Below are 26,156 nucleotides of genomic sequence, written 5' to 3' on the forward strand. Positions count from 1 at the left end.
TTTAGGCACAATGTGGACTGTCAGTGTGCTATGGATAAACTACAGTGCTTTCAGAAGAATTTTAAATGGATCAAATTTATATCTTTTTTTTGTCACTGGCCTACACAGAGTACCCCATAATGTCAAATTGGAATTGTTTATCGAAGCTTTTACAAATTAAAAGGAAAAGCTGAAATGTCTTGAGTCAAGTATTCAACCCCTTTGTTATGGCAAGCCTAAAGAAGAGTAATAATGTGCTTAACAAGTCACATAAGTTGCATGGACTCACTCTGTGTGCAATAATAGTGTTTAACATGATTTTTGAATGACTACCTCATCGCTGTACCCCACACATACAATTATCTGTAAGGTCCTCCAGTTGAGCAGTGAATTTCAAACACAAAGACCAGGGAGGTTTTCCAATGCCTCGCAAAGAAGGGGATATATTGGCAGATGGGTCAGAAGAAAAAAAGCATACGTTGAATACCTCTTGATCATGGTAAAGATATTAATTACACTTTGGATGGTGTATCACTACAAAGATAGACGAGTCCTTCCTAACTCTGTTGCCTTCCTCTCGAAGGAAACCGCCCAGGGATTTCGAGGCCAATTTTAACTTCAAAACAGTTGGAGTTTAATGGCTGTGATGGGGATGAACTGAGGATGGAGCAACATTGTAGTTACTCCACAATACTAACCTAATTGACAGAGTGAAAAGAAAGAAGCCTGTACAGAATAAAAAAGATTCCAAAACATGCATCCTGTTTGCAGAAAAACTGCAAAAAATGTGTCAAAGCAATTTACTTTTTGTCCTGAATACAAAGTGTTATGTTTGGGGCAAATACAACACATTACTGAGTACTGCTCTACATGTTTTCAAGCATAAGGGTGGCTGCACCATGTTTTAGGTATGCTTGTAATCGGTAAAGACTGGCAATTTTTTACAGGATAAAAAATAAACTGAATCCTAGAGGAAAAACCTGGTTGGTTAAGTGTGCCTTGAATTCTAAATAAATCACAGACCGTGTCACCAGCAAAGCACACCCACACCATAACACCACCTCCTCCATGCTTCATGGTGGGAAATACACATGCGGAGATCATCCATTCACCTCACAAAGACACAGCGGTTGGAACCAAAAATCTCCAATTTGGACTCATCAGACCAAAGGACAGATTTCCACCGGTCTAATGTCCATTGCTTGTGTTTCTTGGCCCAAGCAAGTCTCTTCTTATTGTTGGCCTTTAGTAGTGGTTTCTTTGTAGCAATTTACCATGAAGGCTTGATTTCACTTAGTCTCTTCTGAACAGTTGATGTTGATGTGTTATTTGATATTTGTTTGATATCTGTTATTTGAACTCTGTGAAGCATTTATTTGGGCTGCAATTTGAGGCTGGTAACTCCACTGAACTTATCCTCTCCAGCACAGGTAACTCTGAGTATTCCATTCCTGTGGCGGTCCTCATGAGAGCCAGTTTCATCATAGCGCTTGATGGTTTTTCCGACTGCACTTAAAGAAACTTTTGAAGTTCTTGAAATGTTCTGCATTGACTTACCTTCATGTCTTAAAGTAATGATGGACTGTTGTTTCTCTTTGCTTATTTGAGCTGTTCTTGCCATAATATGGACTTGGTCTTTTACCAAATAGGGCTATATTCTGTATACCACCCCTACCTTGTTATACACAACTGATTGGCTCAAAGGCATTAAGAAAGAAAGAAATTCTTCAAAATAACTTTTAACAAGGCTGGTGTGTTAATTGAAATGCATTCCAGGTGACTACCTCATGAAGCTGGTTGAGAGAATGCCAAGAGTGTGCATAGCTGTGAAGGCAAAGGGTGGCTATTTGAAGAATCTCAAATATATTTTGATTTAACTCTTTTTTTTTGGTAACTACATGATTCCATATGTGTTATTTCATAGTTTGTCTTCACTATTGTTCTACAATGTAGAAGATGGTAAAAATAAAGAAAAACCCTTAAATGAGTAGGTGTTCTAAAACCTTTGACCAGTAGTGTAATTCTGCATTTCGTTTTCTATGTTCAAACATGTTTTCACTTCGTCATTGTGAGAGTGGATGGGTGAGGGGGGGAAAAAACAACAATTGAATACATTTTGAATTCAGGCTGTAACAACAGTGGAATAAGTCAAGGGGTATGAATGATTTTAATTTGATCAAACTACCCATGTGTAGGCCTATTCATACTTATAAAGTCACATATGTAGGCCTCATTTTGCAAATTCCCCTCACAGTATAAATAGGCTATACTTATACAAATAACTTTTATGCAAGTACTATTGAGGCCTATAGGTTAGAATGTGTTTCCGTACACAATCGTAATCTTATGTGTTTCCTTATGGCTCCCTCATGTCTTCCTCAGGCGTCTGTGTGAGCACCAGTATGGTAACTCCCCGCGGGTGCGTATCAATGGCCATGTGGCGGCCCGCTTCCCCTTCATCCCTCTGCCCCTAGACTACATCCTGCCAGAGCTGCTGAAGAACGCCATGAGGTACCAAAACACTTTCCTTCTCCTAACCAATAAACTGACAGTCACATGAAATACACCTTGTGAGTTGTTCTTGTTTATCACCAAACAGAGATCTCACAGAAATGTGTAATCAAATCAACATTGAGTTTCAAACATGGTGTAGCCAACATTGTGACACCTCAGTCGATAAAAAACAGGGCCTGTGACAAGTGTGCCATCTGTCACCTGTCAGTCCCCAAGCCATCGTAACAGGCTTTTAGAATGATCTATGACAATGGTCTGTAATAACTGGGCCAGCAGAAGTAGGCCAGCACTGTTTTTCTTATTTGGGAACATTGTATAGCCTCTGACTGGTTGTGTGTTCATAGCATTTTTTTTTTGTGTGAATCCCATAGTGCTGCAACGTATACTATATATATATATATTTGTGTGTGTATGTGACCTATCCCCCCCCCCCTCCCGTTTCCCTGCTTTTCCCCCCGTCTACCGCCTTTTATCTTGAAGTTCTTGGCTCAGCTGAAACTAAGTCAAATGTATGTTAAGGGATACTTCAGGATTTTGGCATTTTTTTAATCTACTGCACCAGCGCCGGATTAACTTGTGGATACCATTTTTATGTCTGTGTCCAGTATGAAGGAAGTTGGAGGTAGTTTCGGGAGCCAGTGCTAACTAGCAGATACCAATAGACTTCCAGTCAATGCGCTAACGCTAGTAAGTGATTGCGCTAACGCAGAGACATAAAAATGGTATCCACGATTTTCATCTGGCTCTGGGGGGGGGGGGGGAAATCCCTTGTAAATCTTTCATGCTATTTGACTTTCCCTGACAGTTGGCTGTGACTGCATCTGTGGTTCCAGCTAATCTATGATCTGTGAATGGAAACATGAGGATCTTTTCAATGTATAGGCCTAGTTGCGCTTACGTGGCACATTACAAGTCTTGCCCAGCCGAGTAGCCTACATTTTGTTACGTGTGCTTTCCTGAAGCACAAATCATTGTCTTAAATGGCAAGTCTTCAACTTCTCTTAAATCATTATGATAAAACCATATTGAGAGAATATTTTTCTCAATATTTCTTTTTTGAACAAAAGTTGGGAATTTCATTTAATCAGGAAATGTTGATTGGCCACAACTTCAACCACATAGCTAGCACTTTTTTTGTTGACTTTTTTATATTTTAGCATCGACATTTCTGGTGTATTTGTGGCAGCCGTTTTACAATAAATCATCCTCTGGGCCAAAAAAAGATGCACCGGTTACAGACCTTTCAGGTCAGAGGCCACAATGGCCCTCCAAAAGCAATATTTTTTTTTGGGGGGGGGGGTTGAGTTAACCCCACGGGTAACTCAAGCCCCCTAGAACTCCCTGCTCATCCACCCCACTGTCCTTTCTCACCATGGCAGTGACCTGACTGTACAGGCCTTAGACCCTGTCTTTCTTATAGAACACTGTGTCCTTGGCAGAAGGTCTTGGCCCAAACCCACTACATTCCTTCTGGACTAATAGGGGTGAATCTGAACTGTGAATGCCAAAGGGGCACTGTTGGTGTTGTTGCACAGCCAGAGTGAGCGCCCTTGAGAATTTAAAAGTTAGTCGATGGTTGTTCCACGGTAGTTTTAAATAGCTTATTTCCCTCACCCTTATGACAACTTATCTGACAGGACATCAGACTCCATGGTAGCCATTTTATGACTATACATAACTAAATCCCTAGTTTGTCCTCTCCTCTAATGAAGTATTAAGCAGTGTGCTACTGCTCTTGTAGTTAGGTTGTTTTAGCTAACATTCCACTCTGCCACAGGCTACTGATCTTGGCGGTCAAATGTTGCCCTGGCACTCTAACTTGTGAGAGGGATGCTAGATTGTGTGTGTTAGCAGACGGATGTGTTTTCAAATAAGATTCTAATCAGCCATTTAAATCCAATGAGGAACGTTTTCTATTCTTGGAGCTCTTTCTCAAATGTTAGCAGATAAACCATTCACTCTGACTTATGTTCCTCGTTCCCATAAGACTGTTTCAGGGTGCATGATCATTACACAAGTGTCATCTATCAGTGAATCCCTCAACAATCCTGTTAAAAGATTCTGTGTCAGGTTACGTTGAAGGACCACAGAGGCTAATATCCTCACTCACTCTGCCTGCCTTTAACCTCCCCTCTACTTGTGTCCCCACAGGGCCACCATGGAAAGCCACCTCGACACGCCTTACAATGTACCTGATGTCGGAGTCACCATCGCCAACAACGACGTGGACTTTGTCATCAGGTGAGTGGGTTACCTTTGGCACACTAAATGGGGACCTTTACCGCTATCTACTCAAAAGACTCCTTTTAACAACATTAAATAATTAGGAGTCCCATACTCTGGGCTTAACCGTTTAAATGGGAAACCTGACACCTCATCAGGGGGAGTGTTTCTAAGCTGCACTCTTATCGGGCCCAGTGTGGTCACCATGGGAACGGGTTCCGGACCACGTTGGAAGCACCGTCAGACTTCTACTCTAGTGCCGTGTTTAAGAACCTTTAAATGGATGTTGACACTGATTCTAGCTAGTATCCTGTTGGCTAATGTCCAATCGATGGAAAATGAACTTTGAACTCTGAGCAAAGCTTTAATCACAGCATTCCCTGATGTCCCTCTGTGTCTTAGTTTTTACTGAGACGTGGCTCACGGACAATACACTCGACTCTGCTATTCAACCAGACAACTTCTCCATATTCCGAATGGCTTGAATGGCGGCTTCTGGTAAGGTGGGGTGGGGCTTTGTTTCCTCAAACATTTCCTGGTGTACCGAAGTTGTAAACATTGAGCTCCTGTTCACCCGATCTGGAGTTTCTGATGCTAAAAAACCCCGGATGAATGGCTATCTCTACAATGTTGAACCCGTACTGCAGCATTTAATGTTAGCAGAACGAACCCAGATGACTCTGTGGCGCGCGATGCGCAGAAGGCAAGCAGGTACGGGCTCTGCAAATCCATTGGGGACACAAATAGACAGTCTTAAACTTGAATTGATCAACAACTCTGACTCGCATGTGGCAAGGATTCAGACTATTACAGACTACAAATCAAAATCCAGCTATGTGGTGCCCACCAACGCCTCCCTCCAAGATGAGTTTAATACATTCTATGCTCGCTTCCAAGCCATTCAGGAAGACTCTCGCTGCACCGGACGACCAGATGCTTTCACTCTCCGAGGCTGACTTGAGGGAAAACTCTAAAGAGTGAATAATCACAAAGCCGCCGGCCCAGAGGGCATCCCCTCAATGTGTGCTGACCAGCTTGAAAGCGTTTTCTCTGAGATCTGCACCCTGGGACTGCAATAGAGAGTGTCACGAGTTAAGTTCCTTTGCATCACCGAAGACTTGTTATGGACCACCACTCTTGTCTAGAGGGCGCAACAGTGTCGTCTACTTAATAAGGTGGCTGAAGAAATTAGGCATGCCGCCCCGGGTCCTCTCCAAATACTACCTCTGCACCATCAAGAGCGTCCTGACCGGTTGTATCACGGCCTGGTACGGGAATTGCTCCGTCCACAACCGCAAGGCCCTTCAGCAGGTGGTGAAGACGGCACAGTACTTTTAACATTTTGTATTGAACCTTTTTTTTTTTTTTTTTTTTGACGAGGAAAGTCAGTTAAGAACAAATTCTTATTTACAATGACGGCCTACCGGTGTGTTAACTGCCTTGTTCAGGGGCTGAACGACAAATCTTTACCTTGTCAGCTCTGGGATTCGATCCACCAACCTTTTGGTTACTGGCCCAATGCTCTAACCACTAGGCGACCGTGCTCCCATTCATTAAGTACATCTACTTGAAACGGTGCCTGAGGGAGGCACGCAGCATCAAGGACCCCACACACCCCAGCCACGAGATGTTCGCTTCCTTAGTCGGGCAGACGGTATCGGCGCATGAGTTCTGATACCAACAGGCTCAGAGACAGTTTCTATCTACAAGCCATCAGACTGCTGAACACAAACTGGACTGACCACCTGCTCTGATTCTCCGCACCTTAGCACACATGCACGCACATACCCATACAGACCTACACACACACACATACACTACCATTCAACCATTCTACCATTGGGGTCACTTAGAAATGTCCTTGTTTTTGAAAGAAAAGCCATTTTTTTTTGTACATTTAAAATAACATCAAAATGATCAGAAATACAGTGTTGACATTTTGAATGTTGTAAATTGCTATTGTAACTGGAAACGGAAGATTCTTTTTAATGGCTATCTACATAGGCATACAGAGGCCAATTATCAGCAACCATCACTCCTGTGTTCCAATGGCACGTTGTTAGCTAATCCAAGTTTATCATTTTAAAAGGTTAATTGATCATTAGAAAACCCTTTTGCAAATATGTTTGCACAGTTGAAAACTGTTCTAATTAAAGAAGCAATAAAACTGTCCTCCTTTAGACTAGTTGAGTATCTGGAGCATCAGTATTTGTGGGTTCGATTACAGGCTCAAAATGGCCAGAAACAAAGCACTTTCTTCTGAAACTCGTCAGTCTATTCTTGTTCTGAGAAATGAAGGCTATACCATGCGAGAAATTGCCAAGAAACTGAAGATCTCGTACACGCTGTGTGCTACTCCCTTCACAGAACAGCGCAAACTGGCTCTAACCAGAATAGAAAGAGTGGGAGCCCCGGTGCACAACTRAGCAAGAGGACAAGTACATTAGTGTCTAGTTTGAGAAATAGACGCCTCACAAGTCCTCAACTGGCAGCTTCATTAACTTCTTTGGGGTAGGGGGCAGTATTTTCACGTCCGGATGAAAAGCACGCCCAGAGTAAACGGCCTGCTACTCAGCCATAAAAGCTAGAATATGCATATTATTAGTCGATTTGGATAGAAAACACTCTGAAGTTTCTAAAACTGTTTGAATTATGTCTGTGAGTATAACAGAACTCATATGGCAGGCAAAAACCTGAGAAGAAATCCAACCAGGAAGTGGGAAATCTTCAGCTCCTATTGAAGATACAGTGGGATATTGGTCATGTTGCACTTGCTAAGGCTTCCACTAGATGTCAACAGTCTTTAGAGCCTTGTCTGATGCTTCTACTGTGAAGTGGTGCCGAATGAGAGGGGATTGAGTAAGGTCTACCATGAGCTGAACATGCGCTGACCATGCGCGTTCATGTGAGAGTGAGCTCTGTTCCAACGCACTTCTGAAGACAAAGGAATTCTCCGGTTGGAACATTATTGAAGAATTATGTTAAAAACATCCTAAAGATTGATTCAATACTTCGTTTGTCATGTTTTTACGGACTGTAATATAATATTTCGGGCTGCCCACAATCATGGCCAAGAGTGGCCTAATATCATTGGTTAATTCTCAAATATTAAAATGGCATACAAAGAGCAGCATACAAAAAACAAATGGATGGCATACGATCATAGATTCATTTTAGACTACACAAGCTTACAAACAATTACAATGGCAAAGTCACAATAATCACAAGAATGGCTTCAGATCAAAGTCTACGTTGAGACCGAAGGGAGCAAGGGTCTTTAAGTTAAAGATCCATGCAGCCTCTCGTTTTAACAATAAATTATCAAGGTCACCCCCTCTCCTAGGGAGGGTGACATGTTCGATGCCAAGATAACGCAGAGACGAAATGTTTGTAAGCTTGTGTAGTCTAAAATGAATCTATGATCGTATGCTATCCTTTTGTTTTTTGTATGCTGCTCTTTGTATGCCATTTTAATATTTGAGAATTAACCAATGATATTAGGCCACTCTTGGCCGTTGTTTACAAGCACCTGTGTGTCTTTTGACACTATATAAACGAGTCATCCCGCAGTGTTTGTGATTATACCCTGATGAAGACAGCTTGGCTGTCGAAACGTTGGTAATACATTTTTTGCATCTGAGCTCCTAGAGTGTGCGGCTCTATTTTTAGCTGGTTGTGTAACCCTGGGCTACCCTCCATCTTTGTCAGGATCTCAGACCGTGGCGGCGGAATCCCCCACAGGATCCTGGACAAGGTGACAGACTACCATTACAGCACAGCTGAAGAGAGCAACCAAGACCCTCGCATGAACAACCTCTTCAACACCATGACCAACAGCGGCCCTCAGTCCGGCCCCATGCACGGGTGAGTAAGACTGGGATACCCACTGTTTCCTGCATCGGTTCTTAATCTCATAATGCAGGGTTGAATTGACTTCCTGTGTGCCATGGAATGCCAATGTAAAGTAAAACGGTCAATGACACACACTTCCATTCCACTGATTCCATTCCTCTGATGTTTACAAAGCGAGTGACAAATACAATTTAATTTGATTCACATGGGTTTACTTCATCTTACGAATTATTGAGACTTGTTGGGGAATGGATATGTAAGTAAAAAACAGTTTTGTATGAACTGTTCTTTGCTTTTAAGTAGTCATGGAGATAACACCTACGAAATACGTCCTTAGTGCAATTATTTATCTTGCGACTGTACGAGGGTAATGTTTACATCTGTGTTTAGCATCCCCAAACAATTTATACACCTTTTACTTTCTCTAGGCGGTCCTTGCTCATTGCAATGCAAAATAAAGATATCATCAATTCATGTTAATTGTGCCAGTTTACAAAACTCCAGAATATTAATGTATGAGAAACTCTGTGTACCCGTCAGGTTTGGTTTCGGGCTGCCCACCTCCCGGGCGTACGCCGAGTACCTGGGTGGCTCCCTGTCCATCCAGTCCATGCAGGGCATCGGCACCGATGTATACCTGCGCCTGCGCCACATAGACGGCAAGGGAGAGAGCTTCCGCGTCTAAGATCACTTGCTGCTTAGCCCTGGAGACCAAGGGGAGGGCGTGGCGATACAGGGAGCACAGAGACATTTCCACCAAGGGGCTCAGCCATTTCAGCATTAGCCTGGGCTAGTCTACAGTGATAAATTGCCAGTTGGCTCCTCACAACTCACTTCTACAAGTTTCCTTTTTTCGCCTCAAGACTTTAAACAGGCTAAGATGGTGGCCGGTTTGGCGCTCTCACCTTTGTTTGTTTTGTGTTTCCCTTTATCGCCCAGCTCTTCAGAATCGTGAGTTTTTTTTAACTCTTAAGCATACAGGTCATAAACAGAATATGCATGGTGGTTAGTGTTGATGTTACTGTGGTAGAAAGGAAAAGGAAAGAAACTTCAGCCTGAAAGAAGTTAATTTGGTCTGCCTGCAAGTTACTGGTGTTGCATATAGCCTCTGCAAATATAAAGAGACTAAAGAAGCAGGGAAGAGAGGAGTCTCATTTAACACACTCCAGTGGCTATTATTGGAGTTTAGATGAAGCTTCCCTCAAAGACCTCTTGAATCGCCTGTGGAGGACACCGTGGAGGAAACTGGCAAAACACCAGTCGAACTACACTCATGAATTGATTTGCAGAAAGAACTGTTAAGTTAACTCTTGCTTCAGTGCCATTTTGTCAAGCGCTTAGGCAAGGTCATGAGTAGATGTTCAGTTGCCTTACTGTGTGTGATGCTGGTCCCTACGACGACATGTTAACTTAACCATTAGCACTGCTCAATATCATCTTTATCTGTAATGCAATTTCACACTCGTTAGTCTATCTAATATAGAATGTTGAAAAACGTTTCATTTTTATTTGGGGGGGGGGGCTCATTTCTTGCTGTGTCATTACAATACCTAAACTAAAGTTTATATAAAAAAATGTTTTGCTTCCAATACACCGAAAGAAGTAATGTTTTTATTCATGTTTTTACTTATTTATCTGCAGAGACAGTGTTAAATAAGTCAATATTTCACAAGTTTTTTATTTTCTTTGTTTGAAGGCATTTGTTACTGAACACATTCCGAGAAGGGTCAATAAGTTTGATCAAACTTTTGAAACCTTACTTTGAGTATGGTTGACATTTTAATGTGCATGAATTATCCAGATATATAACTTTAGGTATGTGGTCTGGCCTGCTGGCATAAGAATGCTGGGAATTGGCACGTAAATCCTTTAAAAGTATATACATCAGTGAGGAACATTCGCAATGTTTCACCTCGCTAAATATACCTCTGGTGATTAACAGACGTTCCCTGTGATTTTAAAGTTTTGGGATGGGACTAGGTAGAGAATATTAGGCTCTTTCTAGCATGATAATTCCTAGTGGCTAGACTTCAGTCACCTCATGAATGATGTGCCCTGTCCAAATCTGCCCCCTGCTTGCAAAAGAGATGAAGCTTGACAAAAAATATCTGCATAATAGATAGCTTTTTACTGCTAATACAAGTCATAATTTAAATGCTCGTTTTACATCATTACTGTCAACTTTTTGGGCAGGGGGGGACTTTTCTGGAAACATACTTGTCATATAGGTTTTGTGGTCTTTTTTTTGTTATTAACACTGTTTTATGGTCATGAAATGAAGGCTTACACACCCATATTATTATTTCCTTCTCCTTTAATACATTGCCAAATTATGGAGTGGGGTTACTAGCAGTCTGCACTGGCATAGATTACTTTGTCTGATTAGTTGATGTCTGTCTATTTTAACATTTTCATTGTTAAGTTTTCTTGGGCATTATTAAAATCTATTCATGGGTGGAATTGGAAGTTTGTCTGTCTGTGTGAAAGGGAAAGAGATGACTGAATTGAAAGTGACTGACCGGTTGAGTTGTATGTTTTAAGGTTGTAATAATTTTGTTATTCAAACTGTTTTTACTAGCACCTGCATAGCCAGCCTCCTCCTTTTGAGAGAACCATTTTGAATTCAATCAAATTGGTGACTGTGTCCAAACTGAACGAGGTCAGCAATACCTTGAGAACCAGCGCCAGCCCACATACTGAAGACCTACTGATTTATCAAACTTTAATCCAGAGCAATTACAATTATTGTAATTCATAGATTGAGTAGAAAACACATGTAACCTGTAGTCTCATTCATTGTATGTGAGGATCACAATTTGGGTTATTGAGGTGGTCTAGTTGAAACTCCTTATTGTTTATATGGCTCCACTTTGTTAATTGTAGCCATATTCTCATCATGGGATGCAGATGTCACGTGACCAGAATGCTCCGTACCGTGAAGGAAAGATAGCAGTGAAGTCTCTCAGCAAGTTACCGTACTGCAAGGGGTTCATCACCCTTTAATAATCACCGAAGTACGTCAAGGTTTGTGGTTGCATTAATAAGTCAAATGACGTATTGGCAAAAAGGTCAAATTTGTCAATCGTGTAGCTGTCTACTGAGCTTGCCCATAACATCGCCAACGCGATGCTAGCCAGAGTGCCAGGAAGTCGCATCGTCTTTTATTTTCTAAGTAGCCGTAGCGAAAATTTGGATTGATGGACGCTGGAATGACTAAGGAAATAAACATTTGATGATGACACTTGGTTGCATTTATTTTCCTTTTCAGGCGACTTGTTTGCTAGTTAGTTGACATTCCACGCTTGGTTGAATATTGTTTACTAACCAGGTAACGTTAGCTATCCAGTTAACTAACGTAAGCGCGAGATATTTACCTAGCCTGCTGGATTTAAAAAATATATATAGCTCCTACGTTGCACAACGCTGTCGATTGCGATACATTCATACGTTTTTTTTGTTGAAACATTGACATTTTAATTTAGCAAAAAAAACTTCCTTGACTGAGGGATGCGAATGAGCTTCTGTAATTATCGCTCAAACTATTCTCAGTTACATTGTGACTGGAGTAGAACGCTAGCCAGTGACGTAATTTGGCAAGATCGTAATGCAGGATCCCTGAGTATCATGCACAAAATTAATTAGTTATTCATAATTTGACCAAGTTGTAAATTTACCGACGTAGGCATCAAGGTCGTATCCGGTTGAATTTCCCTGACAAGGATGTAGCCATATCTACACTCAAATTTATACGCAACATGTAAAATGTGCCGTTTTGTCACAACAATGCCACATGTCTCAAGTTTTGCGGTAGCGTGCAATTGGCATGCCAACTGCAGGAATGTCTACCAGAGAATTGAATGTTAATTGTTAGTTTTCCATAAGCTGCCTCGTTTTAGAGAATTTGGCAGTTCGTCCAACCGGCCTTACAACCACGAGTAACCACGCCAGCCCAGGATCTCCACAAATCGGGCTGCTTAACCCGTGGGATCGTCTGAGACCAGCCACCTGGACAGCTGATGAAACTGGGTTTGCACAACCGAAGAATTTCTGCTCAACTCTCAGGGAAGCTTATCTGCATGCTCGTCGGCCTAACCAGGGTCTTGGCCTGGCTGCAGTTCGGCTTTGTAAACGACTTCAGTGGACAAATGCTCACCTTCGATGGCCACTGGCAAGCTGGAGATGTGCGCTCTTCAAGGATGAATCCCGGTTTCAACTTTACCAGGCAGATGGCAGAGCCTGTATGGTGTTGTGTGGGCAAGCGGTTTGCTGATGTCAACGTTGTGAACAGGGCCCCATGGTGGGGTTATGGTATGGGTAGGCATAAGCTACGGACAATGAACGCAATTTGAATGCACAGAGATACCATGACGAGAGCCATTCATCCACCACCATCACCTCTTGTTTCAGCATGCGACATGGGGCCATGCATTGTCAAGGCCCTGTACACAATTCTTGGAAGCTGAAAATGTCCCAGTTCGTACATGGCCTGCATACACACCAGACAGGTCACCCGTTGAGCACGTTTGGGATGCACTGGATCACTTTTTTGCTTACAGTACCATCTACTAAATTTTTCTCTGCCCGTAGTACCCCATAAGTACTCCCCTGTGCATTTGACCAGTAACCCTATGGTCTTAAGTGCCCCCTGTGAATAGGCCTACTCCCCCAGGGGTCCTAGTACCCATGGTTGGGAACCACGATTCTAGTATATATGTCTAACACTGGAGTTACATTCTTAGCTAACAAGGATGTAACCCTGGCACTTGTTGCTACAGCTGGTATTATGGCACAATCAATACTTTCAAGCACTCACTGCTAAGTATTTTAATTTTTTTTGCTCTCAACTGTAGATAGGTGATGAAAGCCACTCATAAAACAAGCGAAGCCCAGCCATGTGAGTAGCCTAGGTTCAGATATGTCTCAAGAATTCAGCTATAATGTTACAATGTTGGACCACACTGTCAAATTGGCCCACCGATGATAAACATGAAATCTGGGAAAATCTAAAATCATTCTCTTTTTGTGTTATTTCCTTTAACATTTTCATCCCTTCTTGTCCGCTAGTTGCCATGAGCAGTGAGCTGAACGTGCCCAAGGGCTCCCCAGCCCCGGGGGGCTTTGAGCGGATGCCCGAGGGTGGAGGGATGGACTACAGGGACTGGGTGCGCCGCAGCTACCTGGAGCTGGTCACCTCCAACCACCACTCTGTGCAGGCGCTGTCTTGGAGGAAGCTCTACTTGAGCCGGGCCAAACTGAAAGCCTCCAGCCGCACCTCTGCCCTGCTCTCTGGCTTCGCTATGGTGAGTCACCCCACTGTTTTTCAGGGATAATAGCAGGGCTAATCCCTTCAAAGTTGTTTTTAAACTCAATTTCCCTGACAGCCTGTACACTGTATCCCTGGAGACAGACATTTTTCTGATAAACCAAGACGGGGAAAAAACGCACTCACTCCCCTGCTGCTATTAATAGCATTTTAACCAGTCTGAAAATTAAGTTGCTTTCCTTCTCACTGTGGACTGTGATAGTAATGGTGTTATGTGTTGTGCTAGGTGGCAATGGTGGAGGTCCAGTTGGAGATCCAGTACAACTACCCGCGAATGCTCCTCATTGCCTTTAGCGTGTGTACTACGGTGCTGGTGGCCGTGCACCTGCTCGCCCTGCTCATCAGCACCTGCATCCTACCCAACGTGGAGGCAGTCAGCAATATCCACAACCTCAACTCAGTCAGCGAGTCACCCCACGAGCGCATGCACCACTACATTGAGCTGGCCTGGGGCTTCTCCACTGCCCTGGGCATCCTGCTTTTCCTGGCAGAGGTAGTGCTGCTCTGCTGGATCAAGTTCCTGCCCGTGGACTCTAGTTCYGCCAACCAGGTGGCGGTGGCTGCCGCAGAGCTGGCACTATCCAAGCTGAACTGTAGCAGCCCTGCCCTGCCACCCAAGCCCACCCCTCCGCCAGGGCACAGTGGCTGGCAGGCAGCCCTGGCCTCCACCATCATCATGGTGCCGGTGGGGGTTATCTTTGTGGTATTCACCATCCACTTCTACCGCTCGCTGGTGAGCCACAAGACAGAGCGCCACCACCAGGAGATCGAGGAACTGCACAAAATTAAGGTGCTGCTGGATGGGTGCGAGAGAGGCTTACAGGCAGTGTGATCTCTTTAGCTCTTCTCTCTGTGCTCTTCCTGTCCACTGTCAATGCCTTCTCACATTGTTGAGAAGCACCAAAATTCCACTGAATAAGTGGTAGGATTAAGGATTTCCTTATCCCCTATTTATCAAGCACCCTTTCCTATTCAGCCTCTAGCCTGTTCATTGTTAATGTCTTCCTTAAAGTTTTTTTGGCAGAGAGCCCCAAAACTCCACTTAATATGTGGGAAGTTTAAGGAATTCTCAGCTCTACTAAATTATGGAGGTCAAAGTTCATAGTATGTTTGTTTGATTTGGAAAATAGTATTTTGTCTCTGTGAGAGATGTAGGATCTGATATATTGATTCTATTTTTAAAGATTATTTTAAGGGCTATTTTGTTAGTTGTTGATTTGTGCCATCTCCACATTTCATGAAGGAAGTGGTGTCAACCATCACATGTGCTTAACTTGTTCTCACAAGGCTGTTATTGTTGTCAGGCTATGATCAACACTGAGACCAGAGTTGCAAGCTGAGGCAGAAGCAGGTGGAAACAAAAGTCCATTTATTTTTGAAGGTGTTCATGCTGCACCAAACAGCGTGTAATGTACACTGAACAAAAAATATAAACACAACATGCAACAATTTCAAAGTTACAATTCATAAAAGGAAATCAGTCAATTGAAATAAATTCATTAGGCCCAAATCTATGGATTTCACATGACTGGGAATACGGAGATGCATCTGTTGGTCACAGATACGCATAGAGTTGATCGGGCTGTTGATTGTTGCCTGTGTAATGTTGTTTACATTTAAGTCATTTAGCAGACGCTCTTATCCAGAGCGACTTACAAATTGGAAAGTTCATACATATTCATCCTGGTCCCCCCGTGGGGAATGAACCCACAACCCTGGCGTTGCAAGCGCCATGCTCTACCAACTGAGCCACACGGGACCACAAGGGTTTCACTCTTCAATGGCTGTGCGAAGTTGCTGGATATTGGCGGGAACTGGAACACAGTCTTATACGTCGATCCATAGCATCCCGAACATGCTCAATGGGTGACATTGAGCATGTAGGCCAAGGAAGAGCTGGGACATTTTCAGCTTCAGGAATTGTGCACAGGTCCTTGTGGCATGGAGCCATGCATTATCATGCTGAAACATGAGGTGATGGCGGCGAATGAATGGCAAGACAATGGGCCTCAGGATCTCGTCACGGTATCTCTGTTCATTGAAATTGGCATCGATAAAATGCAGTTGTGTTCGACGTCCGTAGCTTATGCCTGCCCATACCATAACCCCACCACCACCATGGGGCTCTGTTCACAACGTTGACATAAGCAAACCGCTTGCCCACTTGATGCCATACTCAGTCTGCCTTCTGCACAGTACAGTTGAAACCAGGATTCATCTGTGAAGAGCACACTTCTCCAGTGTACCAGTGGCCATCGGAAGTGAGCATTTGCTCACTGAAGTCGGTTACGACGCAGAACTGCAGTCAGGTCAAGACCCTGGTGAGGACGACGAACACGCAGATGAGCTTCCCTGAGACGGTTTCTGACAGTTTGTGCAGAAATTCTTCTGTTGTGCAGCTGTCCGGGTGGCTGGTCTCAGACGATCCCGCAGGTGAGGAAGCCATATTTGGAGGTCCTGGGCTGGCGTGGTTACACGTGGTCTGCAGTTGTGAGGCTGGTTGAATGTACTGCCAAATTATCTAAAACGTTGGAGGCGGCTTATTGTAGGGAAATGAACATTACATTTTCTGGCAACAGCTCTGGGGGACATTCTTGCAGTCAGCATGCCAATTGCATGCTCCCTCAACTTTAGACATCTGTGGCATTGTGTTGTGACAAAACTGCACATTTTAGAATGGCCTTTTATTGGCCCCAGCACAAGGTGCACCTGTGTAATGACCATGCTGTTTAATCTGCTTCTTGACATGCCACACCTGTCAGGTGGCTGGATTAATTTGGCAAAGGAGAAATGCTCACTAACAGGGATGTTAACAAATTTGTGCACACCATTTTAGATGTTTTTTTTGTGTTGTATGGAACAGTTCTGGGATCTTTAATTTCAGCTCATGAGACATGGGACCAACACTTATGTAGCGTTTATATTTTTGTTCAGTCTATTTGAAAGTGAATAATCTTATTTGGGATGGAGGGCTGCTTTATTCTCCAGCATTTTGGATTTGAGATCAAGTGTTTCATGAGACTACAGAATGTCTGTCACCTTTTATTCTAGGGTATTTTCATATAGTTTTTACTGTTTTAGAAATGAAAGCACGTTATCTATTCCCCCCATTTGAAAAAGTCAAGTATTTGGACAAATTCACTTCGTGTATTAAAAAGTTTAGTATTTTGTCCCATATTCCTACACTCAATGATACCATCATGCTTGTGACTACAAACTTGTTGGATACATTTGTAGTTTGTTTTAGTTGTGTTTTCGATTATGTTTTGCCCAATAGGAACTGATTAATGTATTTTAATTTTGGAGTGACCTTTTTTATTGTAAATAACAATGGGTGTTTCTGAACAGTTTTACATTAACGTGGATGCTACTATGATACGGATCATAATGATGACCATACATGTTAGCATGTTTTGTTGTAGCCTCTGAACGGTATTTCACTTGTCATTTTTCACAATTCTTAATCAGGGCATTATCAGGATTAATATAGATTTGTTAGATTACATTTTACTGTATCTACTCACTTTGGAACTGAATGACTTGAATTTCTTTCTATTGGGCAAAACAACCCACAACACACACAAAACGAATCACAAACTTGATGTAGTCATTGTGTGCTAGGATTATAGGACCAAATACTAAACTTTTGACTACTTTAATACACTAAGTGAATTTGTCCAATATACTTAGGACTTCTTCAAATGCGGAGACTAGATATATCAAGTGCTTTCATTTATTTCTTAACAGTAAAACATGTATGAAGATTCACCTTTTATTTAAGGGTCATTCTGTGCTGTCGCCTCACATTAAACATTTGATCTCATATCCAAAATGCTGGAGTATAGAGACAGATTTTAAATGTTAGCTTCACTGTCCAAATACATACGGAGGGGAGTGTATTGCCGTAGGTGACAGTAATAGGAGCACACATGCTGTGTGTGCAGACATGCTTTGGGGAGAATGTTCATTTAATCTGCATTATAATTCGTATTTTAAAGAAAGCCCACCCAGGCCTATAAACTGTACGTCAGTTCTTAGGCTACTCTATGGTGTCAAAGATAGTGCCTCAGCGTTAAGACTTGTAATCTCATGAGTTAATTTAGTTTTATTTTATTTATTTATTATTTAACTAGGCAAGTCAGTTAAGAACAAATTCTTATTTACAATGACGGCCTACCAAAAGGCAAAAGGCCTCCTGCGGGGATGAGATTAAAAAAAAWATATATATATATATATATATAGGGCAAAACACATCACGACGAGACAACACAACACTACATAAAGAGAGACCTAAGACAACAACATAGCAAGGCAGCAACAGATGACAACACAGCATTGTAGCAACACAACATGATGACAACAACATGGTAAAGACATTATTGGGCACAGACAATGGCACAAAGGGCAAGAATGTAGAGACAACAATACATCACGCAAAGCAGCCACAACTGTCAGTAAGAGTGTCCATGATTGAGTCTTTGAATGAAGAGATTGAGATAAAACTGTCCAGTTTGAGTGTTTGTTGCAGCTTGTTCCAGTCACTAGCTGCAGCGAACTGAAAAGAGGGACCCAGGGATGTGTGTGCTTTGGGGACCTTTAACAGAATGTGACTGGCAGAACGGGTGTTGTATGTGGAGGATGAGGGCTGCAGTAGATCTCAGATAGGGGGGAGTGAGGCCTAAGAGGGTTTTATAAATAAGCATCAACCAGTGGGTCTTGAGTCGGGTATATAGAGATGACCAGTTTACAGAGGAGTATAGAGTGCAGTGATGTGTCCTATAAGGAGCATTGGAGGCAAATCTGATGGCCGAATGGTAAAGAACATCTAGCCGCTCGAGAGCACCCTTACCTGCCGATCTATAAATTATGTCTCCGTAATCTAGCGTGGCTTGGATGGTTATCTGAATCAGGGTTAGTTTGGCAGCTGGGGTGAAAGAGTGATTACGATACAGGAAACCAAGTCTAGATTTAACTTTAGCTTGCAGCTTTGATATGTGCTGAGAGGACAGTGTACCGTCTAGACATACTCCCAAGTACTTGTATGAGGTGACTACCTCAAGCTCTAAACCCTCAGAGGTAGTAATCACATCTGTGGGGAGAGGGGCATTCTTCTTATCAAACCACATGACCTATGTTTTGGAGGTGTTCAGAACAAGGTTAAGGGTAGAGAAAGCTTGTTGGACACTAAAAAAGCTTTGTTGTGGAGCATTTAACACAAAATCCGGGGAGGGGCCAGCTGAGTGTAAGACTATCATCTGCATATAAATGTATGAGAGCGCTTCCTACTGCCTGAGCTATGTTGTTGATGTAAATTGAGAAGAGCATGGGGCCTAGGATTGAGCCTTGGGGTACTCCCTTGGTGACAGGCAGTGGCTGAGACAGCAGATGTTCTGACTTTATACACTGCACCCTTTTGAGAGAGGTAGTTAGCAAACCAGGCCAAAGACACCAATACTCCTTAGCCGGCACACAAGAATGGAATGGTCTACCATATCAAAAGCTTTGGCCAAGTCAATAAAAATAGCAGCAGAACATTGCTTAGAATCAAGGGCAATGGTGACGACATTGAGGACCTTTTTAGGTTTTCTGTGACACATCCATAACCTGAGCGGAAACCAGATTGCATACCAGAGAGAATACTATAGACATCAAGAAAGCCAGTCAGTTGATTATTGACAAGTTTTTCCAACACTTTTGATAAACGGGTCAAAATAGAAATAGGCCTATAACAGTTAGGATCAGCTTGATCTCCCCCTTTTAAATAAAGTACGAACCGTGGCTACCTTCCCAGAAATGAGAGACGGGTTAAAAAGGTTGGAGATAGGCTTGGCGATGATAGGGGCAGCAACCTTGAAGAAGAAAGGGTCTAAACCATCTGACCCAGATGTTTTTTGGGGGTCAAGTTTCAGGAGGTCCTTTAGCACCTCGGACTCAGTGACTGCTTGCAAGGAGAAACTTTGTAGCGGGGCAGGGGAAAAGAGGGAGAAGCATTGGGGATAGTCACATTAGAAGGGGTGGGAGATGAGGAAATGTTGGCCGGGCAAAGAGGCATGGTGAGTCAAATAGGAATCCTGACTTAATGAAGTGGTGATTAAAGGGCTCAGCCACATGCTTCATGACAGTAACAACCACATCATCAACATTAAGGGACATGGGCAGCTGTGAGGAGGAGGGTTTATTCTCCAGGTCTTTAACTGTTTTCCAGAACTTCTTGGGGTTAGACCCACAGAGAGAGATGAATGGTAAAATAAAATCCTACCTGCCCACACAGCAAATTAATATTGTAGTTACAATTCATATGCTCAGCAAAGTATAGTTTAGTGAACTCACATTGGCTTATATAACGAGACAGCATAAACATTTGCAAATAGAATTGCTACATGAAATGCCTATCCACTTTTATATCCATTATATTTTCTTTACTATGACATTGGCAAGCTCAAAACATATGAAATTACCTGTTTTATGTGCCAAGAATAGCACAGTGCTTGCTTCTGTTCTATTCCAAACTGACATTTTTATACTTGTGTATGAACATATTTACTATAGGATTCTTGCAGCAGAGGGGGTGCATACTGTTCTTTTCACCATGACTTTTCATGGAACAGTGTCGACTAGGATTAAAATGAGGGTTGCTAAATACACTGCTCAAAAAAATAAAGGGAACACTTAAACAACACAATGTAACTCCAAGTCAATCACACTTCTGTGAAATCAAACTGTCCACTTAGGAAGCAACACTGATTGACAATACATTTCACATGCTGTTGTGCAAATGGAATAGACAAAAGGTGGAAATTAAGGCAATTAGCAAGACACCCCCAATAAAGGAGTGGTTCTGCAGGTGGTGACCACAGACCACTTCTCAGTTCCTATGCTTCCTGGCTGATGTTTTGGTCACTTTTGAATGCTGGCGGTGCTTTCACTCTAGTGGTAGCATGAGACGGAGTCTACAACCCACACAAGTGTCTCAGGTAGTGCAGCTCATCCAGGATGGCACATCAATGCGAGCTGTGGCAAGAAGGTTTGCTGTGTCTGTCAGCGTAGTGTCCAGAGCATGGAGGCGCTACCAGGAGACAGGCCAGTACATCAGGAGACGTGGAGGAGGCCGTAGGAGGGCAACAACCCAGCAGCAGGACCACTCCTTTATTGGGGGTGTCTTGCTAATTGCCTATAATTTCCACCTTTTGTCTATTCCATTTGCACAACAGCATGTGAAATTTATTGTCAATCAGTGTTGCTTCCTAAGTGGACAGTTTGATTTCACAGAAGTGTGATTGACTTGGAGTTACATTGTGTTGTTTAAGTGTTCCCTTTATTTTTTTGAGCAGTGTATATTGTATATGCAAGGAGCCAAGTATTGCTCAAAACGCTTATTGAATATTTAGCTTTATTGGTTGGTTTGAGTGGTAAGCAATGTATGAGGAATGTAAATAGTCAACTGTTCCATTCTCTTAAATAAATACGATTTATGTCTGCTTGAAGGAAAAAATTGTTTAGAAATTAAGATAATAGAGTCTTGTCTGTCAGGTGTCTGCAATTCTTCAATCTTATCAATTAACATGTGAAATAAAGGCATCTTAGTTTGTTGATGTTTCCATGCCCTACTCTCTGCTTACTTGTCTGTATTATGAGCTGATTATATCTTGTGAAGACCTAGGCTATGTTTACACAGCCACCATAAGAACCGAAATCTAATGTTCTTTTCTGTCCACACTGTTTTACCTGTGACCCATGTCAGATTTGCGCATTCACACTGATGTAGTCCTTGAAGTAGCGCATGGAGGATCAGGATTCACATCCACATATGGAGGGCTGTTTACACAAGCAGCCCAATTCTCACAGTCAAGGCGGTATAAATTGGTAGTCAAAAGATCAGATGCCATGTGCTTTTTTTTGGTGTTTACACATTGGGGAAAAGATCAGAGATATCAGATTTGCAAATAATTGGCAATATATCTGAATTGGCTGCCTGTGTAAACAGCACTAGTTTACAAGTTATACAGATGAGCCAATTCCCAGATCCTTCAAGTTAAGACAGGCCATGCCTATCTGATACATGGATTGCTCATTTCCTAAGGGTTACACTTGCATGTCTCAAGAGGGCCAGATGGTACACACCTGTGATATACACTACTGGTGAAAAGTTTTAGAACACCTGCTCATTCAAGGGTTTTTCCTTATTTGTACTATTTTCTACATTGTAGAATAATAGTGAAGACATAAAAACTATGAAATAACACATGGAATCATGTAGTAACCCAAAAAAGTGTTAAACAAATCTAAATATATTTTATATTTGAGATTCTGCAAATAGCCACCCTTTGCCTTGACAGCTTTGCACTCTTGGCATTCTCTCAACCAGCTTCATGAGGTAGTCACCTGAAATGCATTTCAATTAACAGGTGTGCCGCCTTAAAAGTTAATTTGTGGAATTTCTTTCCTTAATGCGTTTGAGCCAATCAGTTATGTTGTGACAAGGTAGGGGGGTATACAGAAGATAGTCCTACTTGGTAAAAGACCAAGTCCATATTATGGAAAGAACAGCTCAAATAAGCAAAGAGAAATGACAGTCCAGCATTACTTTAGAACATGAAGGTCAGTCAAATCTGGAACATTTCAAGAACTTCAAAAGTTTATTTAAGTGCAGTCGCAAAAACCATCAAGCGCTATGATGAAACTGGCTCTCATGAGGACCGCTACAGGAATGGAAGACCCAGAGTTACCCCTGCTGCAGAGGATAAGTTCATTAGAGTTACCAGCCTCAGAAATTGCAGCCCAAATAAATGCTTCACAGAGTTAAAGTAACAGTGACATTTCAACATCAACTGTTCAGAGACCGTGAATCAGGCCTTCATGGTCAAATTGCTGCAAAGAAACCACTACTAAAGGACACCAATAAGAAGAGACTTGCTTGGGCCAAGAAACACGAGCAATGGACATTAGACCAGTGGAAATTTGTCCATTGGTCTAGAGCCCAAATTAGAGATTTTTGGTTCCAACCGCCGTGTCTTTGTAAGACACGGTGTGGGTGAAAGGATGATCACTGCATGTGTATATCCCACCGTGAAGCATGGAGAAGGAGGTGTGATGGTGCTTTGCTGGTGACACTGATTTATTTAGAATTCAAGGCACACTTAGACAGCATGGCTACCACAGCATTCTGCAGCAATATGCCATCCCATCTGGTTTGGGATTAATGGGACTATCATTTGTTTTTCAACAGGACAATGACCCAACACACCTCAAGGCTGTGTAAGGGGTATTTTTCCAAGAAGAAGAGTGATGGAGTGCTGTATTAGATGACCTGGCCTCCACAATCCCCCGACCTCAACCAAATTGAGATGGTTTGGGATGAGTCGGACCACAGAGTGAAGGAAAAGCAGCCAACAAGTGGTCAGCATATGTGGGAACTCCTTCAAGACTGTTGGAAAAGCATTCCAAGTGAATCTGGTTGGGAGAATGCCAAGAGTGTGCAAAGCTGTCATCAAGGCAAAGGGTGGCTATTTGAAGAATCTGAAATGTAAAATAGATTTTGATTTGTTAACCACTTTTTTGGTTACTACATGATTACATATGTGTTATTTCATAGTTTTGATGTCTTCAATATTATTCTACAATGTAGAAAATAGTACAAATAAAGAAAAACCCTTGAATGAGTAGGTGTTATAAAACGTTTGACCAGTAGTGTATAAAAACAGCCAAATGGACAGAAGAAGTGGCGAAGCGAGAGGGATAACTAGGCCCAAAATCTGCCTTCTCCAGCTGGTAGTGTTTTTTCCCCGCTCACCATGCGAGGAGTTTTTGTATGGAGGTCAATGAGTGTCGAATTTACTTAACAAAAAAATGTATGGCTTATTTGCTGGAATAGACATTTCGTAATGTTTACGTTGTTACGAGTGTACTGATATAAGTAGGGCACATGACATCCTGGCAACTTTAAAAACTCTTTATACATCCTGGAAACTTTAAAAACACTTTACAGTTGTTCACACACGTATATGCTCTCTCATTGGCTAGAATGGTCCCACCTGATCTTGCCTCCTCCCGACTGCCTTCCATTTTTGAAGACATTTATTTTCATAGAGGCCACTTGAGTATCTGGTCAATATAATGGATAATCTGTGTGATGGGCTACATTCTCCTTAAAATGATATTACCATAGGGATTGTGATTGTCCACTCCTGGCTTGTTAAATTAAACAACATTTACAGCTGTTTAATCATTGCACTAATTTGTCAAGTAATGAATTGTCTCAAATGATAGCCAATAGAACACCAGGAAGGACAACGCTCCAACCCACTATTTCTTGTAGTTTATTACAACGTCTTTGTAGTAGCAATGGGGAGGAGACTAACTGGGTGTTTTTATTTTGACAAAGCTGCCAGTAGGTCTTGCTTCAACAATGGACAAGTGGTTAGATGTTTATCTTGTAAAATGTGTCTATAAACAGTTTATTTTACAGTAATGTCCGAAATCAAGTTCCTGGTTTTTATCCTAATGAGAAAACCAACAGGCATATAGAATCATCTTCTGAACCTATGCTAATGAAATGAAGAACATGCAACAATTTCAAAGATTTTACTAAATTACAGTTCATATGAGGAAATCAGTCAATTGAAAAATTCATTAGGCCGTAATCTATGGATTTCACGACTGGGAATACAGATACTGTACCGCCAAAATTAAAACCGCTAAAAAGATCATAGGGCGTCTTGCCAGAATTCTAACAAAATGAGCACAAGTAATAGAGAATTTCCATGGAGGCTGCTAGCTAAATATGCTAAAAAGTGCAAATGAAAATGAACTAATTGCAAAGACAGGCAAATCCAGCTCATAAAGTTATACATATRTCATTAGGAGCTACCGAATGTAATTTTTGGTGAGTTTGGACATTTACAAGCGAATGTGAACGAGAGACATTGTGAAAAATAACAAAGTTTTGAGGCATACTTGTCTGAAGGAAGAAAGGTACTGGCTCTGAAGCAGCATGCCTACACCCGTGTCGAGTCTGGATTCGCTAGGTCAACGGGCCTGCCTGCTGTGCTCAAAGAAGATTGGGGAGGCGCAGAAGGGACGAAAACCCAAGGAAATCAAAAGATAGCAGTGGCAGGTGTATCGATAACTCATCCAAAGGGCTTTGACTTCTATAGCACGACATAAAGCTTACACAATACGATGCCCCGTCACCTTATTGAGTAATTTACTTAGATAACTAGCAAGTTAAACTTAGGGGTCACGTTACCGCAGAGAAAAATACAAAATGCATAAGAAGTCTCTTACTGCGTTTTGTAAACGCAGATCTAAAATGCTTCTTATTGTAATTTCTGCATCAGACTCATTTTGTGCTTCAGTTGCACTTCTCCACTCGGATGAGAATTCACGAACGGGCATTCAATCAACAGACAGCACTCTGACAATGTGTAGCTACTTTTCTCGGTGTAGCTAGCCTACTTTTCTCAGGTAAAATGCAAGATTAACTTTAAGCAAAACATTAGGAAATGTAGCTGGCTACATTCTTTCTATGATTAAACATTGGAAATATGATGGCCATGCACCATTTTTTCAAAAAAGACATTGCTTTTTCATTGTAAGCTAATTTACTTGTGTGGCTGCCAGCCAAATAGCTTTGTACTTCTGTTGTCATCTGATGAAAATGAATCTATTTTCTGCCAAATGTGTTGCACAAATTTATTTTCTGTGTTGGAAAACCGTGTTGATCACTCGAAGCAAAAAACAATTAGGAAATAAAGCAGATCGTGTTCATTTCACCTGTCACATTATTTTACAAGTTGACTGCACGTATTTACTTAAAGTAGTTACAAATATTAACATTTATTGAACAACTTAAAATAGTGTCAACGTTATTGGCAGTACTGAAAAACCATCCCATGGCTATTTCCAAATGCCCTGTATAGCCCAAGCCTATTGGATGCACTGCCAAACTCTCAAAAATTATGTCGGAGGCAGCTTATGGTAGAAAAATGAACATTCAATTCTCTGGCAACAGCTCTGGTGGACATTTCTGCAGTCAGCACACCAATTGCATGTTCCCTCAAAACTTGAGACATCTGTGGCATTGTTTTGTGTTGCAAAACTGTACATTTTAGAGCGGCCTTTTAATGTCCCCAACACACACCTGTGTAATGTTTATGCTGTTTTATCAACTTGATATACCGTTTTATCAACTTGATATACCACACCTATCAGGTGGATGGATTAACTTGGCAAAGGAGAAACACTCACTAACAGGGATCTAAACAAA

The 26,156-nt window shown here is 42.0% G+C and overlaps 2 protein-coding genes across 6 annotated transcripts in view; both read left to right on the forward strand.

Annotated features, from left to right (window-relative positions):
* Positions 1-10,053, forward strand: part of bckdk (branched chain ketoacid dehydrogenase kinase) — a 40,712-nt gene extending 30,659 nt beyond the window's left edge. Inside the window, exons 8-11 of the mRNA XM_023967698.2 lie at positions 2,362-2,490; positions 4,645-4,734; positions 8,425-8,580; positions 9,109-10,053. Of these exons, the coding sequence (XP_023823466.1) occupies positions 2,362-2,490; positions 4,645-4,734; positions 8,425-8,580; positions 9,109-9,253 (520 nt within the window). The 3' untranslated portion in view covers positions 9,254-10,053. The remainder of the gene's footprint in view (positions 1-2,361; positions 2,491-4,644; positions 4,735-8,424; positions 8,581-9,108) is intronic.
* A 1,427-nt stretch (positions 10,054-11,480) lies between these two features.
* Positions 11,481-23,240, forward strand: LOC111950265 (protein orai-2). 5 transcript variants are annotated; one of them, XM_070434247.1, is made up of 5 exons: positions 11,481-11,592; positions 13,419-13,462; positions 13,633-13,868; positions 14,118-14,681; positions 23,118-23,240. In XM_070434247.1, exons 2-5 carry the CDS (start codon positions 13,426-13,428, stop codon positions 23,148-23,150), a joined length of 870 nt encoding a protein of 289 aa, XP_070290348.1. In that variant the 5' UTR covers positions 11,481-11,592; positions 13,419-13,425; the 3' UTR covers positions 23,151-23,240. The 5 variants fall into 5 exon arrangements, with proteins under 5 accessions (XP_070290348.1, XP_023823467.1, XP_023823471.1 ...); XM_023967699.2 differs by lacking the exon at positions 23,118-23,240 and having other exon boundaries at positions 14,118-14,823; XM_023967700.2 differs by lacking the exon at positions 23,118-23,240 and having other exon boundaries at positions 11,501-11,582; positions 14,118-14,823.
* The last annotated feature ends 2,916 nt before the right edge of the window (positions 23,241-26,156 follow it).

The sequence above is a fragment of the Salvelinus sp. IW2-2015 genome, linkage group LG23 (genome assembly GCF_002910315.2).
Source record: "Salvelinus sp. IW2-2015 linkage group LG23, ASM291031v2, whole genome shotgun sequence".
In the NCBI taxonomy this organism is placed as follows: Eukaryota; Metazoa; Chordata; class Actinopteri; order Salmoniformes; family Salmonidae; genus Salvelinus; species Salvelinus sp. IW2-2015.